At 38.1% G+C, this 17,828-nt stretch overlaps 2 protein-coding genes across 7 annotated transcripts in view; one reads left to right on the forward strand and one right to left on the reverse strand.

The window, feature by feature from the left end:
* Positions 1 to 17,828, forward strand: part of ITGBL1 (integrin subunit beta like 1) — a 312,879-nt gene that overhangs the window by 218,375 nt on the left and 76,676 nt on the right. For 4 of the 5 annotated variants that reach the window (XM_060129219.1, XM_060129216.1, XM_060129218.1 and 1 more), the window contains exons 11-12: positions 7 to 87; positions 3,317 to 3,410. In XM_060129219.1, the coding sequence (XP_059985202.1) occupies positions 7 to 87; positions 3,317 to 3,410 (175 nt within the window). Of the gene's footprint in view, positions 1 to 6; positions 952 to 3,316; positions 3,411 to 17,828 lie in introns of those variants that run through there. The other variant, XM_060129220.1, reaches the window with a different exon arrangement.
* The window catches only part of FGF14 (fibroblast growth factor 14), a 612,786-nt gene continuing 602,265 nt past the window's right edge, over positions 7,308 to 17,828 (reverse strand). For both annotated transcript variants that reach the window (XM_060129221.1, XM_060129223.1), the window contains exons 4-5: positions 10,423 to 10,621; positions 7,308 to 7,444 (exon numbers count right to left, since the gene is read on the reverse strand). In XM_060129221.1, coding sequence (XP_059985204.1) covers positions 7,308 to 7,444; positions 10,423 to 10,621 — 336 coding nt within the window. The remainder of the gene's footprint in view (positions 7,445 to 10,422; positions 10,622 to 17,828) is intronic.

A 17,828-nucleotide genomic window follows, 5' to 3' on the forward strand; every position in this document is an offset into this window, starting at 1 on the left:
TTGCAGGGAATGGAATCTGTAGCTGTGGAAACTGTGAATGCTGGGATGGATGGAACGGAAATGCATGTGAAATCTGGCTCGGCACAGAATATCCTTAATAATCCATGGCAGAGAACTGGATTCTTATTTTTCTAGGCCATTAGAACATATAAATGCAGAGGGAACCATATATAATCATCCCTAGGACAGGTCAAACAGACCATTGTATGTTTTTCTATTTCTGAATGCCTCAGTGAAATCTGGGTACCCATTAAAGATGAGTTAAGCAAATTCTGATGTAAATAATGCCAGAAAAATTTTTTTCTACCTTAATTTACATCAGTGGTTCTCAACAAGGGCAACTTTACCACCCAGAAGACATTTGGCAATGTCTACAGACAATTTTCATTGTCCCACTGGGTGGGGTGGGAGGGCGTGCTGTGGGCATCTAGTGGGTGGAGGCCAGGGATGCTGCAAACATCCTCTGGTGCAGGACAACCTCCCACAGCAAAGAATTATCTGACTTCAAGTATCAGTGGTGCCTGAGCTGAGAAACCCTGAGTTACACGGTTGTTAGAAATGCACACCCCTATACAAGAAAGACCATATTGGAGTCTAAGGAGAAGATATATCCTCACATAAATCCATTGACCATATTTTGCCAGTATTTCCTATGGAGACATGAGGTATGTGGTATACAAACACACATGGGCTAGGGGAGCAGGCAGAAACTACATAACCAGTGCTTTTGAAAAAAAAAAAAAACTGGTCATTTTAGCCATTAAGTCATTTGTCATTTGTCTAGTCCCACTTTAAATTCACAAAAGGGACTTCCCTGGCGGTCCAGTGGTTAAGTCTTCACCTTCCAATGCAGGGGGTGCAGGTTCAATCCCTGGTCGGGGAGCTAAGATCCCACGTCTCATGGCCAAAAAACAAAACAAAACCAAACAAAAAAAAAAACAAAACATAAAACAGAAGCAATATTGTAACAACTTCAGTAAACACTTTACAAATGGTCCACATCAAAAAAAAAAATCTTTTAAAAAAATTAAAAATAAACTCCAAAAAAGACTCTTAAGATTAAGGAAGATATGAAAAATGCAAAATTTGACATTTTTAATAAATGGTGACATAAGTTGCTTATATTCTGTGTCAGTATATATTTGCCTACTGAGGATTAACCCCCAAAATGAATTTTTATTCAGGGGTATCTATTTTCTGTTTCTAGAACATTTTTAAAAACTGGGCAAGGGTTACATATACAAGAAATACGGTTTTTTTTACTGTTTACTCCATGGTAACTTGCCTTTTAAAAAGACAACATATAGTTAGATATATGATGGGCCTGAAATACACATTCACTTCTCTTAAAAGATTCTTATTTATAAGGATACACGACTTACTGGAAAAGTAGGGACATGCAAAGAAATCAAGAAGAGATACTATAATAAAAAGTCTCAAAAGCTCAGAGGATTTTTAAAAAATCCAGAAATGGCTGAAATAGAAATTACAAATATTCACTCAATAATAAGAACAAAATGTTTATTTTCTTAATGGTGAAATTCTGCTCTGTATGAAATTCACATTGCATTATGAAAATGTACAATAATTTGGACTTCCCTTACATATTTACAGTTAAGTCTACTTATACACATTAGTTTAGGCAACCTTTAATTATTTAGAGCTAATAAAAACCCCACTTTTTTTCTAAATGTGATTTATATTTTGTAAAATCCTAGAATAATGTAACAAAATCATTTCCATATTGTTTAAGATGAAAATTTTTGCTTGGAAATTTTACTTGATGATGTAAATATTCTAGAGTCGTGGCTTGGACTTTTCTAAGTCAAATCACCAAAGGTAAGGAAAATATGTATCTGCTGAGTTACTTAAAAATTTGATATTGAAAATTATTTAAGAGAAAATTTAACTGATGCTGATTTTTATAGTACTAATAGTGTTCTCATACTTGAAGAGATTTATAAAATTGTCATCTCTATCCTGAGATTAAGGAATGCAACCATGTAAACTGTATCTCTATTATTAAGTATGTCAATTGATATATCAGTTTTTATAAAGTGAGGGGACCATAAGGAGTCAAGAAATGATAGATTGTACTCTTTCCTCTCCTCTATCTAAACACTTTAAGCCTCAAACAAATCTGTTATCATTGTTCAGTTGCAATTTTGATGCCTTATGTGATGATGCACAAACATTGGAATTCATTACCTTATCCAGCCATCATAATACAAATGACTTTCAGTTTCCCCTCTTGCAGAACCCTGCTTTCTATAAAGGACCAGATAGTAAATATTTTAGACTGTGGGTCACATACATCTCTATAGAAGATTCTTGTCTGTTCACGTTTAATACTTTAAAATGGAAAAAATAAAAAAACCTCATTCTGAGCTCCTGGGCCATAAGAAACAGATTGCAAGCTGTATTTGGCTTGCAGCTAAGCAGTAGTTTGCCATCCTGCTCTACTGGTACGGCCCTTAGTTTCCTGTCTCATCACGTTACCCTAGGTGTGTCTTATGTTTCTTCTCATTCTCTATATTTGTTATCCCTTCAGCAAGAATGCTGCTCTTTTTATATTTTCATGTAAGAAAAATGTCCTCAGCATTTATGCTCTTTAAGAAGTTTAAATATGGAGAAATTACTTTATTATAAAGTTCAGAATGTGATTTGTCCAAATTTTTTGACAAAATCTATTATAGTCAGCTATATTCTGTGGTTCATTTAGCCATGAATTATTGAACCAAAGCTGAATTATAGCATAAGTCACATGGTACCTAAACTCTAATGAATATTTTTCTTTTAAAACAGAAATATTTTCTTTTTACCTCTTTCTGTCTGCTATAACAGTTCTTGTGCGTGTTTTTATGTGTGGTTTTGTCTCTAGCAATGAAACATCAATAGATCTATTAAGAAGTGATTTAATTTACATGTTTAAGTTGGAGAAAAATAAACATAGTTACATGTAAAGACATAGATTCTAACCTTCTTAAATGTTATTTTGTACTTTGACTTTTGATTCCATTACTAAGATAAAAACTCCCTCTTCAAATAAAAGGCAGGGCAAGAACAAACTTGTAATAGGTGGAGGGAAAATATGCAAATTTTGTTGGCTTGTTCAAGTTGGTCGGCAGTTATGGTGGGATTAATGTCCACTGGGAAAGATGTGACAAGTTTGCAGATGGTGTTGGCACCAACCCTGCTTGCTTGGCTAACCATCACTGAGGAATTCTTCCATAAAGGACTTTTTAATAAGATTCTACTAATGTCCTAAGATCTAAGAGAATCACTATATCCTGTTGTCTTCCTGGACTCTGAGCTAATCTAGATTCCTACCGCGCATTGGAAGGAATGGCCTCCACGACCTCAAATGCAAACACAACGTGGGAATTAGACCAAATGATAGAGAAAACCAGGTAAAAACAAAAACATAACTCAGTCTTTGTTTGCAGATTCACTATCAAACCTTTGAAACCCTACTGAGTATTCGAGAGAGTCAGCAGGCCCTGTGTGCCACTTTGTAAGCTAAGAGAGCTACACTATGAAATGTATTTCACTCCAAAGTAATACTCTTCACACCTGGAGTTTGATATGCCTGCGTTTAGCTCAAAAGCTTGCCCTGGGTATAGTCTTGTTCTGAAATAACATTGAAAATAATTTTTAATGATTTTCAATTCCTTCTAAAATGGATTTCTTAGTCAATCTGGTCTCTCCTTCAAATGTTAACTCTCACTCTAATATTAGGGAGAAAACTTTAAATGAAGTGATACATGTCTAACTTAAAAAGAGAGAAGTTTTTTTCTTGTTGTTTTTTAAAAAAGAACCAAATCTGATGTTGGTCATCCTGAAAACAGCAGACTGTTGTAGTGCTTTAGGCATTCATTAAGCAACTGGCCAGGTGTGATAAAGAAACTCTTCTTACTCTCCAAGAGGCAAACAATTAGACGGACTGCAGCAGTCTTGTGGGCCCATCTTGAAGCCAGCCCTTACCCCAAACACTCAGGGCAAGGGAACATTTAGAGCACGAATCTCTAAATTCTCCAAGATTTGTAATGACATGACGCTCAGTTCCATTTTACTCTTTATATAGGCTGAACCATTTGCATCTCTTCTATAATTTTTCCAAGTAAAGTTGTAGCAAAGTATTTTAGAAAGCAAACTTACAGGAAAATAAAATGACGTCACCTGAAATATCAAAACAATGAACATTCCAGAGCGTTGTTGAGGAATGAATGGAACAGCTACCATAACAAATCAGTAGACATAACCCTCTCACACCAGATATGGATGCAAAAGGAATGTGATATTGGAAAGAGTTGATAAGATCGACATATGTACATGGAGGTACAGAACATGTGGTGTTCTCTAAATACAAATGAATTCCATCAGATTTACTGTACAGAACACCAAAGGTGACAGATTGCACTTACTTAAAACAGCAAACAGTTTTTGAGGGGAGAAAATGGTGGAGTCTTATCCTGGAAAAATAGCAAGAGAGGTATCATCAAAGAGCTAAAATTTTCTTTGGCATGGTAAAGGGGGAAAATGAGTTTACCAAACTTATTTACATGACATTTCTCTATGTGGGTGATGCAATGCCATTTCATTACATAAAGTTGTTCAATGTTTTTGAATATGCCGTCATATAAATATTTTATTCAATATGTTGTATTTATGAATACAACAAATGATATTCAACACAGAAACTGTACAATGCAGACAAACTCTTTGTATGTAGATTAATACACACCAATGGTTCTTGATACACAGGTCCTACAACATGCAGTTCATCAGTGCTGTCCTCGTTCCATGCAACAGGTCAGACCAGACACAGAGGAAATGATCTAACTAAATCACAAATAACAAGGACCCCTCTGCAATACGTCTAAACATATATTAGAAGAAAGTATTTTGACATCCATTCATAGGGATAAATGCCCTTATCGATAACTCATGTAAAAAAACAAAACAGAGATACACATTTACTGAAATCTCAGTCACTTACAAAAATAAATCTTGTCATAATTTTAACCAATAAACAAGCTTACAGGGGAAAAAGAAACCAGCAAGTAGGGCTGATTACCAAAAACATAGGTGGGGTTGTTTGTTTGATGTGTGTGTGTGTGCCTGTGCGCAGTAGGGTAAGTCCATCTAATTGGAATTTCAAGTTGCCACATATTATGGAATATATGTCTTCCCTAAACAATTGGTTAATGAAATTCATCTAATGTATTTTAACTTAGCCTGTTAAAAATAATAAGCTTTAAAATGGTGTAACAAGAAATCAAGAGAGGTCAAAAGAAGCATTTTGTTGTACTTTAGCACTATCATCGACAATAAATCTACTCAAACGTTTATGCTAACATTTTATTAAAGTGGAATTCAATACGAAAATGAAATAAGCATAAACAGTTAAATTGATAGTAAATCTTTAATCAGCTAAGCAGGCCAAAATTTTTAAATGCTGGGCAAGGGCTGTCATGGAGACTTAGGAAAGCAGTGACAAAATAATTTCCCAGTAAATACAATGCAGATGGGAGAAAATGGCGACTGGGTCATCCTTCCACATGGAAATAATAACAAGAGGCCAGTTCATTGATCCCACGTATAGTTTTCTATAAATGAGGTTCAGTTTGGTCTCAGTTAACTCTTCTGAGGAGAAAACATTGAAATTTATTAAGTATACACAGAGTTAACAAATATATTTCCAAACAGCTTAGTATCAAACATTTGAAACTCTTTATATCCAATATTGAACATTTTGCATGGTTTCTTCACTGTGGAGTCAGCTATTCATGGACTTTCTTAGTCGTTGTCTTCCCTAAGCTCAGAATTCAGCAGTATTAAATTCCAAAGGAAGTTAAGCAAAATCAAAGAACAGCAAAAAAAAAAAAAATCAGATGGACCGAAAACCTGATGTTTGAACATGTTGGTTTGTCTTTAGTTTTAATCTAGAATAATTCAACAGACTGCATTCTGAGATCATGGCAAGGCACCTCTAACTCAGCCATTGGGCCACAGGGGCCCGAGAAGCTGAGTCAGAGGTATGGACTGGTGAATTACACAGTACCTGACTCAGCATGCTGAGCTAAAAAAAATATTTTTTTCCTAATATGTCCAGTTTAAAAACTTGTTAAACACCAAAAATATTAAAGTCTAATTTATAACTAACGTTTGCATTGCTGCTGCAGAAAAGAACACAACAGCCGCCTTGCCCATGCTCTGCTGAGTATGAGTGGAATGCAGCCCAAACCAGGGATGGCATTAAGTTTGGTTCATTAAAAACAGGAAGGATTCTATCTGAAATGGATTTAGGTAGCGCAATTCTTGTAGGTTGTAATTATTGATTTTTTTTCCTTTTTTCCAAATAATGAGGATTCATAGATGAAAATGAACCTTAATCAGGCCTACAAGGCCTACAGAGTTCTTTGGACCCACTTTCTCAAAAACCAGTGGGTCTTGCTCGCTGGGCAAGGCAAATGTTACCATTACCAGTAAGCTTGTGATATGTATAAAACACACACACACACAAAGAAACTAAGGGGGATGTCAAACCCAGATCATAGAGCGCTTCCCATGACTGCGTTTGACCCCATTTCTCAGCCCGGCCACGCGGCCTTGGGAGCACAGTATCTGCTACTGGACAGAGCATATATGTGTGTTTCATCAGTAGTGTGAGCCAGAGACAACACTCTTAATCGTTATAGATGCAATGTGTCATAATAGGTTTAGAAGGCTTTCTGTTTCCCTGATCGCTCTCCAAACTAAGCCAACCGCTACAAGTTACGATTGAGAGGAACACAATCCCTGCAAAAGGTCACAGACAGTGGAGCCAGCAGCCCTGTAAAAACGGGAAGAAGAGAACTCCATAATAGCACAGGTTTACAGCATCTAACTAGAAATTACTCAAGAGTATCTGTGTGCTACAAAATCGAACTTAAACACATGGAATTCGCCGAAACGGGACTCAAAAAGGAATATGGGGAGCTGTCAGCAGGCAAGGTATCGAGTGGACTTGTGAAGTAGGTCATTCACGTGAAGTGTCACAGTCACAGAAAAGATATTAAAAAGGCATTCCATATCTGGTAGGGCATTCCATGGTCTGAGTTGAGCTGGTTATCCAGGTGTCTTATTGTTGTGAGGGCACAACACGTTGAGATTTATCCACTTGCGACCAAGAAGTTCGAGCCAGCGGGGAGCAAGCGTCTGCTTACTGCCAGCTGCTCCTGGGCCCCGGAACAGGAGGCTGTGGCCAGGATAAATCACTCAACGGTGCTCAGGGCGAGTCAGTCACAACACCTGTGAGGATCTGGCTATGTCGTCTTACTTTTGTTGACTGGTTTGCCTCCATTCATGATTGCAGACGCGCTTGTGCTTTTACTCGGCGTCACCCCGGCTTTTGGGACCGTTTCTCCGACGTCATGCAAAGATGGTTCTCGGTACATGGCAACTAGTGGCGGGGAGGGCAGGAGGAAAAGGAGATGTTACCTGGTTAGCTTCACACACAGACCTCAGCCGTTGGCCCAGTCCCGTTTTCCCTGAAGTCAAGTAACCCCATCAAGAGGGAATTCCTGTTTTAAAGCAGTAAAATCCGGTCCCCAAACAGAAAATATTACTTCCTTTGCATTTTCTGGTTTGTGTATCCAAAATACGCACCTGGGGGCACGTGCATGTTTGTCTAGGAGAGAAGGTTTAAATGGGGGATGTGGCCACACACACACACACCCCACAGGGACTATGTGAGAACGGCAAGCCTTTAACCTAATTCTCTTTGTTCAGCAAGAAAAAGACTTTCCTTCCACTGCACGCTGTCAACACGTGGAACTCATTCTCACTCATCTTTTCCATTCTAGGTATTTACACCCCAGGTCATTAAATAATTTTTCTCTCAAGTGCTTCAAAGGCAATATAATCACACTACTCTCAGCTTCAAAGCCATAAAAGCAATTCAGACAACTCCCTTTCCTTAAGCCAGGGTCTTTCAGAGATCATTGTTTAGATTTCCTCTCCCGAAATCATGCAAAGAGACCCTTAAATAATTGAAGGCAAGTGTGGGGTGTTTTATATTTTTTATGCCTCATTTTCAGGTATAATCATGAAAATCTGTCATTGATGTCATATAAGGCAGAAGTACAGAATGGCAAGAGGGCAAGTGGGAATGACGTCTGAGGAAGCTCTGGGGAATTGATCTGGTGATATCATTAATCACAATAGTTCATGTGGCTTTTCTGCAAGTGATTCCAGGGAATCCTGGGAAAGGATATTTCAGGGTGACTGATGCTTGGGGAACACTGAGTTAAAATCATCTGCCATCAGAAAGACAAGCGAATTAGAGCTGCCCAACCTGCTTTTTAGGGTTTTGAAAGCCTATATTTTACGAAGAGAACTTAAGCTTTGTTAGGAGGAACCACTATATGCATTCTCCATGTTCAAGGTGGTAGGATTTCACCTTTTGCAAATGCAGCGTGAGACCTTTCAGCAGCACACAGACTTGAAAGCACATGCGTATCAGACCTATCATAAAGGACTTAGCAAGTGAAGAGGATTAAGAGATTAATCCATATCCTTGACAAACTTTCCAGTCCCTCACTCCCACCAGGCGTTTAGTTAGGCGACAGCAGCATCAGAGTGCTAATCTTGATCGTCTACGCAGTGAAGCTGTGTAAGAAATATGAAGGCCCCAGAGCACCAATAATTCATCAAGAATCTAATTTGCCCTAAGAATTCCAATGATACAATTTACATCCTGTATGGGTTTTGAAAGTTTGAAATTCATTTTCCTTATTAATTACACTATGTGATAACCTGTCTTTATAATACCCCCTTGTCTTTAGAGTACTTCTGTCTGCTAGTTTTTTGAAAATTCTATTTCTCTCTTCTTCATGTATACATAAACACACAACAAACACATATACACACAACAGTTCAGTGTATTAATAAAATGCAGAGTGATATTACTACCCCATATCTTTAGGGTCTCAGATATTTCCTGCTGGATATACTAAATAGCTGGTTTCCAGATTTTGCCTGATTTTTGTAGAGTTGCTACGGACTTAGTTTTTAAATTTTTTTCACTCGCATTTGAATATCTGACGGTCTCAAAGTTCACTTGAAGTGGTAAAGCCAAATCATGGATATGTTATTTTGGAAGAACAGAGAAACCCTCTAATTTCTTATTTTTATTCTCATTTTCCTTATGATCTGTCGTAGAATGAGAATAAGTCACTCATATTTCAGACTGGAATAATTTTTCCTTTCCTAGATAGGCCCTGGTGGCTAATTGTTTGCGTTTCAATGACTCGTTGTAGAGGCAAATTTAGTTAAGAGTGATATAGTCAATATCACTGACATTATAAAGATGGTATTAACCAACAAGACTGGTTTTCCAAACCTAGGCAAACTGAAAGCTGAATTATATACCACAGATAATTAACTTCCAATATTTCAAATTATCTTATTCCTATAAAGACAATATGGATTATAAAACCAATATGCGTTTCTCTTGATGGCTAATGCTTTCCTGTAGGAATAAGAAACAAAAAGAAAAATCGAACCGTGTAAGCTGGCTTCAAACGTTTACTTAGTTATTGCAGGTCTGATTTTCTGCAAAAGGTAAACAAAAGCATTTGAATAGAAAAACACTTCTGAAAAGCCTCAATATCAATTTCTTTTAGTAGTTCCTAAACAAATGTTACACAGATAAAATTCCGGTAGAATCCTTAATGAGAAATGTGCAGATGTTTCTGATCAATTAAAATTTTGTAGCCTCCTCTCCAGAAATCCAATCAAAGTAAATCTGAAGGCTTCATTGCTTACAGCTGAGTGTAAAAGCAGGTCAAGCCACATTTGAATTTACTAAACAATTATGCAGCTTGGAAGGGAGATATCTAATATCAACAAGTTCTTTAAAGGCCAACTTATTAACTCTTTATATTTCCTGTAATTATACTAATTCACAAATACGTGGTTACTTTCAGCTAGATAATAGCAAAATGGGCAAATACTCAAACATTCCATAATACGCAAAACTTAGTTTTTCTAGTATACCTACTGTCATAGTCACAGCTTTATAATGTCATTGCAGATTTTAAATTTCTTAAATTAAAATTATTTAGGGGCTAGAGAGGTTGGGGTAGTGAGGATCTGAGACATGAGAAATGAGTATGGACACATTTAAATTAATGGAATATATGCGTATGTGTGTGTATATATACATATATACATAATATACACACATATACATATATACAGTAAAGTGTACAAATCTTAGATGCACAGCTTATGAAGACACCGTGAATCACCACTGAGATCAAGATAAAGAACATTTCCAGTGTTCCATGAGGGCTCCTTGTGGCCATGGTAGAGTCATCAGTGTGAAAGATAAATGTGTGATAAATCTGATAAGGATAAAACACCCATAACACTCACCTTCCAATGGCTTGGGTAGAAAATGAGCTGCTGCCTTGGTTTTCTTTACTCTGTTTCCTTTCATAACTTGCCCTTCCTTGTTCAATCCCAAAAACCAGGCTCTACCAGATTCCTGTTGTCTGTACAGCATCGATGAGTAGATTACATAATAGTTTTCAAAAACAGATTCTTTAAACTTGCATTCAGGGGTAAAAAGTTCCTGTTGAGAGAAAAGGAAGAAATGAAAGAGGAAGGAATGGGAGCTTCCTCATGCTTCCTCTTCCTTCTTCCATAAACTTGCCCACAATGGCCAACGAGTCAGCCCTTGGGCAGGGATGGCCAGATGTACCTCTTCCTGCAGGTATTAATTGTCCATATACATTTATCAACATACAATGAATAGAGAAGAAGTTGCTACTTTCGGGAATATATACACACACACACACACATATACATGTATGTGTGTGTGTGTGTGTATAGGCAAAAGTATGGATGTCCTTTAATTAGAAATTAGAATACAGGAGCAAACTCAAAATAATTTCAGTTGAACAGAATACAATTCAACCAGAGTATAAACAGAAACAACAGGATAAAGTAGCATCCTGTATTCACAACAAACTAAACAAAATAAAATATACGTGTAAGGTATAGCCTACTTTCAATATTTCCATAGGAGTAATTACATGATACCCTGTTGCCAGTTGTTCACTAGGTCACTGATATTACAGGGTGATACATTTTACCTACAAAGAGACAAGCTGACACCTCAAACTAAGTCCCTGACAATCAGCTGGCATACAAACTAGCCCCTGGAGCAGAGGCCAGGTGTCATATTAGCTGGTCGCAGTGACAGGAGCTCAAAATCACGACCTAATCCATGGTTCAGAGTCCCCCTGGAACTCTTGAAGAGAATCATCAACAGCTGCCCTGAGTAAAATTTTTGGAGGGCTTCCCTGGTGGCACAGTGGTTAAGAATCCACCTGCCAATGCAAGGGACGCGGGTTTGATCCCTGGTCCGGGAAGATCCCACATGCTGCGGAGCAACAAAGCCCGTGTGCTACAACTACTGAGCCTGCGCTCTAGAGCCTGTGAGCCACAACTACTGAGCCCACGTGCCACAACTACTGAAGCCCACGCGCCTACAGCCCGTGCTCCGCAACAAGAGAAGCCACCGCAACGAGAAGCCGGAACACCACAACAAAGAGAAGACCCCACTCGCTGCAACTAGAGAAAGCCCGAGCGCAGCAACGAAGACCCAACGCAGCCCAAAAAAAAAGAAATTTTGGAACGAGTACAATGAGTTAACGACTCTCAAAGCCATTATCTACACTGATTGATGAATAACACAAAGCTTGCTACCTTATGGTTATCATTAATAACACAAATATTCATAGATGAGTTTTACATACTTCTGAAATTTAACCTACAAAGGCATTTCAGATAGACCTTTGTGAAAAATAATTTTAAAATTCAGCCTTCCTAGTTACAGACCATGGAAGTCACTTAACTAGTTTTTGTGGCTATTTTAAATAGGCTCAACACTGTGCTCGTCCATGTTTATGAAATACAGGAGGCAAAACAGAACTTTATTGTCATTATCTTCTTAAAAATATCAGGTAGTTAATTTTTTTTTCACCTTAATAGATTTTTATGACTACAAAAAATAGTAACTTTTGTTTTTCTTTTAAAAAAGTTATTTTCTATACACATTCTGAAAAATATATCCTTTAGGGTCTAAAAATATAAAACCTTTAAGAGTTAAAGTTATGCTAGCCATAATAAGGAATGTGACATTATTGTCTGTAGAAATGTTCTTTCAGTATTTCCCATGAGAGTGTTAACTGCAGGATGCAATTTATTGAGAGTGCCCCATAACTTTAATTCACTGGAAGTTAAATTGTTTTCCAAGGGGAACAGGTTTTGTTAATGGCAGGTGCTTTTTATGACAAAGATGATAGTTCCAGTTATTAATTTGATGAGATTAAAACAGCCAGAAGACAGGTTTAGCCCCCTCCCAAAGGAATTTATGTAGACCTTCATTTCTTCGAGATGATGCTACCTCAGGTTTGAATTAGATACCATCCAAATAAATATTCCGGTCTTCCGCAAAGTTTTATTTCTCCAAATATCCTCCTATTAGTTCTCTGACTAATAAATGATAGTCTCGGTGAGTCAGTCTCCAGGCCCTACTTCAGAGGAAAGACTGATAAAAGGGTCTGTGTTCATACATTTGTGGTGAGGAAAATAAAATGGAATGCTCTAAGACTCATAAATATAAGATATTGGTTGAGCGTGTACCTTCTAGGACAAACAGATTAGACTTTGGCACGTCCTTTGTCTTTTTATTGAGACAAGCCAAGGCAGCTAAGCATACTATTGATTAATACTAGTTAAAACCGGTCTTAGAATCAGCTGGGAGTGGGTATGGTAAAGGCTGACCCAGTACGTCACTCAGTGGGGAGAGGAGCTGGCACCTGCTGACTAAGATATCAGGTCTCTGCCCAGAGCCTTACCTTATTAAGAGGACCACTGAAGACTGACCTTAATCTCGAGACAGGAAGGCCTCCAGCTTTGGAAATGCAGGTCCATAGGGTGATCAACCCTTCCTTATAATCAACGGATCCCCCCTGCCGTAATGTACGAAACATGGAGGATGCTGCCTGCCTTACCATCAGCAATTAGAAGTGTATTGTCTCTACTCTAAATTGACTAAGTTGAATATGAATGAGAATGAAGACCCTTGATGTGGAAGAAGTCGTTAGGTATGTCTCTGTCACTAAGTCTTTTTAAATCAAATGTTTGCATCTTAAGACTCCAAGCAAGTCAATAACACATCCCCTTTCTACAAGCTGTGCCAGTAACTTCAGAGGGAGGTGATTCTGTCTTCCACAGTGAGAGCCACTGCCTTCAGGTGGTTGTGATGGTGGAGACTGGCTGGTACTTTTTCACCCTTCTTTATTCTTGGTTAAATAATTAATGTGCATACACATGCTTACATGCATACACACTACATTCAAAGTTACTATTGTCTAATGCTTTTTGCTAGACTTCTCTAGACATTTCAAGAATACAATCTGCTCATGAAATACTGGAGTTCAAAATAATCCCATCATTCTCATGAGAACTGGTAGGACTAATGGAAGTTGAGATTGGTTACTACTTATTTGCTGTCATGAGGGACAAATAGACTTTCAATCTGCAAATGGGAGACAGGGTGACTATGAATGTCATCTGTGGAAACAGACCTCCTGGGGTCAACCCTGACCCCACTCCTTCCTGGCTGTGAGTCCTTGGGAAAATTACTTAATCCCTGGGCTTCAGTTTCCTCATCTCTAAAATGGGAACAAAAATCATAGGATAATATGGTGGTTGGGAGAATTGAGTGAATCAATACACGTTACATATTTAGAAGAGGACCTGGCATATAGTAAGCACTCAATATTTATTCTAAAAAGGCTTTCCATTATTTATAGTCAAAAATAACCCTGTATCAGTTATTTCAATTCTATCAACAATTCTGCAAACCAAAGTTTAGTTAAATGATTAGTCAGTGAGAACAATTTTGTATGAACTGTTGGGCTCAGCCTCAGATGTACCAAAATGAACATATACAAAATGAACAGGATTCTTCCTGGAAGAATTTTATTAAAATTTTTGTGCTTAAAAATGCTAGTACAGTGCAGTATTTGCTGTGGTAAACTTACCTTCCTAGAGGGACTATACGTGGGGTAAATGGTACTGTGAAGGACAAGATGTGGGTAATGCCATGATACATTTGGAAAACTATCATTAGTCCATTACTGGGACTCTGTGAGGACCGAAGTGCAGAATGATGTGCTAGGTTACAGAAATGTAATAAAGGGTCTTGGGCACTCTGATAAACAGGTTAGACTTCTTATTATAAGCAAGAGGTAGATATGCAGAGTTCTTGAATAAGCAAAGGAATGATAATATAGTCTGATTAGTGTTTTATATTCTGTTGTCTTTGTGGAGGATGGTTTGAGAAGTTAGTAACACTTATTATATACTGATGTGTTGAAGCCCAATCTCCTGCAAAATGGACTTGAAAACTGTTTGTAGGACATGTGCAGTTGTGTATTCATGTTAGTAATTAGTATTAATTTAATAATCAAGGGCGCATAAAATAAGGAGAGAAATACCACCAGAATTATGACACATTATTAAACTGAGTTCTGAACTTCCTGGTAGCTGAGACAAAAAGAGAAAGGCTTTATGTAATACAAATTATTAAAGAGAGAAAATCTTTTCTTTTTCTTGGCACTAACTTCTACAAGGTATTTCCTTGCAAGGAAAATGTGACTTTGACCAAATAAAGAAAACATAACACACATAACCCAAGCAAAAATGCTCTTGATAGTAACTGTACAATTGATAGAGTCATAGTTTTGTGTTTGAATCCTACAATATGCTTTAGAGGGATAGATTGAGTGAATAGTCCCATAGGTAGGATTGGAAAAAATTGTAATTGATGGGCTTCCCTGGTGGCGCAGTGGTTGAGAGTCCGCCTGCCGATGCAGGGGACGCGGGTTCGTGCCCCGGTCTGGGAAGATCCCACATGTCGCGGAGCGGCTGGGCCCGTGAGCCATGGCCGCTGAGCCTGCGCGTCCGGAGCCTGTGCTCCGCAACGGGAGAGACCACAGCAGTGAGAGGCCCGCGTACCGCAAAAAAAAAAAAAAAAAAAATGTAATTGATGAGATCCCCAGAGATCAGCTTTGTGGCTGGAGCCACAAACTCAAATGCCTACACTGACCAGGCAGATACGAGAGTGAAGCAGGCTGGCGGCATCAGAGCACCTAGCCTCTATGATCAGGCCCCCCCAAGATGGCTGCTTTCCTGCTCTCAGGACATTCCCCGCTGGACCAGGGCCTGCTTCACCTACACCCTACTCACCTGATTGACCTTCCTACATACTTGCCCCTGTCCCAGCTAGTGACTGTTCTAATCTTTAGATCAAAACATCTCCGCCCTGATAGCTTATCAAAGGGGCGGGGAGAGGCATGCCCCTCTGCTAGTTTCCCTGGTAACAGATGAGCCAACCGAATGTCATTTCCCCCTATAACTGGTAACCTCCCCCTCCCCCCAGGGGGCAAAGACTGCGGCCCTTCCTGCCTGCCATCTGCCAAACACCGTGGGGTGTCGCTCCAGGATCTTGCTTCAGAGGTGTAAGATTCCCCCTGTCCATTAAACCATTGATTTCTCTATCACTGACTCCGGGCTCTTTCCTAGGTCTAGAAGCTGAGCAAGTACAACAGGGCTTGCAGGCCTGCAGGCTGCAGCCCAACACAGCACCATGTGAGGATAAATGCCCCTTACTCAGGCTCAGGGCTGAGGGGATGGACAGAATGGCAGAAAGGATGACCGTTTTCATGGGAAAATAAAAACCTTAGATCTGCAAAATTTCTGCCTGGTTTTTCAAAGGAAGTAAAAAATCCAGATTTCTGGATAAAAATCTCCTTTGTATGGTGGCGGCTATTTCTTTGTTCTTTGTTCCTGTTTTTCAGTGTAGCACAGACCAATGGTCTGAGGTGGACCCCTGAGCACCCAGTGTGAGACCTCCAATGTAGAGTGGCAAGAAAAGTACTAAAGAAAGAAGGAACCCCAGGTGGCTTACCAACGCAGACCTAACCTAACTGATGGTATTTATCTATTTGAGTCATACCACGACTGTGCCAGTGAAACATTCTAAAACTGGCAGTGGTAATATGAGAAGACTTATTTAAATTTAAGCTCAAATATAAACTCTTTGAAACTGCCAAAATGAAATAGATAAGGAGTTTGATGTGTCTTTTTCTCTTCTTGCCCAGCCTATACTTAGAACCACCAACACCATCACAACAGAAATCAACAGCAGTTGAGTTCCAGCAGAAGCTTAAATATTAGTTTGTAACTTTGCCAAACTAAATCATCAAATAACAGAATAGAAAAACACAACAATTAAACAAAAATTTCATATCTCCTTTTATGTTGCGGTTGTTTTGAAATGAAAGGACCATCTGTGGTGTACTTATTATCTTAACAGTAGCAGCACAATTCCTCTTCTGAGGGAAATGTCTTTGTTTAAGAAAATACTGTGATGGGCCATTTGCATGCACCAAGCAGGGCTTCTCAGTTTAGGATGAGAGGAGGGGGTGGAGAGAATAGAGGACCCATGTTCCATAATTTGTAACCAATAAATAAGCCATAAACCCAGATAATTCGGCATAATCATAACCTAATAGCTAACAGTGACCTTGAGAATCTAACCCAGTGGTCGGCAAACTACAATCCATGGCCAAATTCATGCTACAAAGTGCAGAGGAGAGTTGTTGAGATTGTATGACCTGCAAAAACGGTGGTATTGACTGTATGGTCCTTTGCTAAAAAATTTTGCCAACTGTGATCTAAGGTTGTTAATCTAGTTTCAAATGTTCCCAAATTAAGCTTGGATTGCACTTATGTTCATGTATACAAATGCATACAATTTGAATCAGCATTTTCATCAGAGTTTCATCCCTGGAAAAGCCTTTACGGTGTGTTATGAGCCTGGGCTTTCCTGTAAAAGTAGTTAGCTACGTAGTAGTCCACAAATTCCATTTAGTTGCTACATCTCTTTTGTTTTTATCTACAACTACATGAAAATTATGTTTGGTTAATATCTACAGGTTTGCCTAGTACCAGCACCACCACCGTTTCGAAGGGAAAACATAAAAAGAAGCATTCCAGACAAATTTATATTCTAACTATGAGTCTGCCACAACTGGGACCCAGTGCAGCCAAAGCAAACAAACAAATAAATATTTAAAAAAATAAATAAAATAAAATTAATTATATCCTTTAATGATACTGTTCTGACACTACCCAGTTTTTTAAAAAAGAAATACAGAACACTCTTAAGATTACATATAAAGGGAAGAATATTCTGACCTTTTGTAAGATTTTATAGTCATGAATTTTGAAACAAAAAATAATTTGTAGTTAACGCTCAAACGTAGAAAATTTAGTTGACTAATGCATTTTATTTATCTGAAATTCTACATAATCAAATATGTACAGTATCAGGCTGTGACTAATGCCCACAGGGAGAAAAAAAGTATAATGTTTTACATGTTTAAGAGGCAGCTTTTATTTGATTATAGGACCCAGTGATTTTGAGTATATTCCCACCAACAAAACAGTCTCCACAAGTCCCTGTATTTATAGGACCAGAAGCTGTTACTTAGTTTCTGAGGAAACAAAATTGTAAATGAAGGCTTTGTTTTGCCAGTAAAGACCTTATTTGACATTTAGAGATGTTTGATATATATCTCTTTAGACATATTATTTCGTTTACTAAATATTATATTTTAATTTATTATGTTATATTTAATATGTATTTTCTTTTTATGACATTATGCTTTTAAACAATTGTGGCAAGAACAACTTTGTTA

This window comes from Lagenorhynchus albirostris, chromosome 18, assembly GCF_949774975.1.
Source record: "Lagenorhynchus albirostris chromosome 18, mLagAlb1.1, whole genome shotgun sequence".
Taxonomy (NCBI): Eukaryota; Metazoa; Chordata; class Mammalia; order Artiodactyla; family Delphinidae; genus Lagenorhynchus; species Lagenorhynchus albirostris.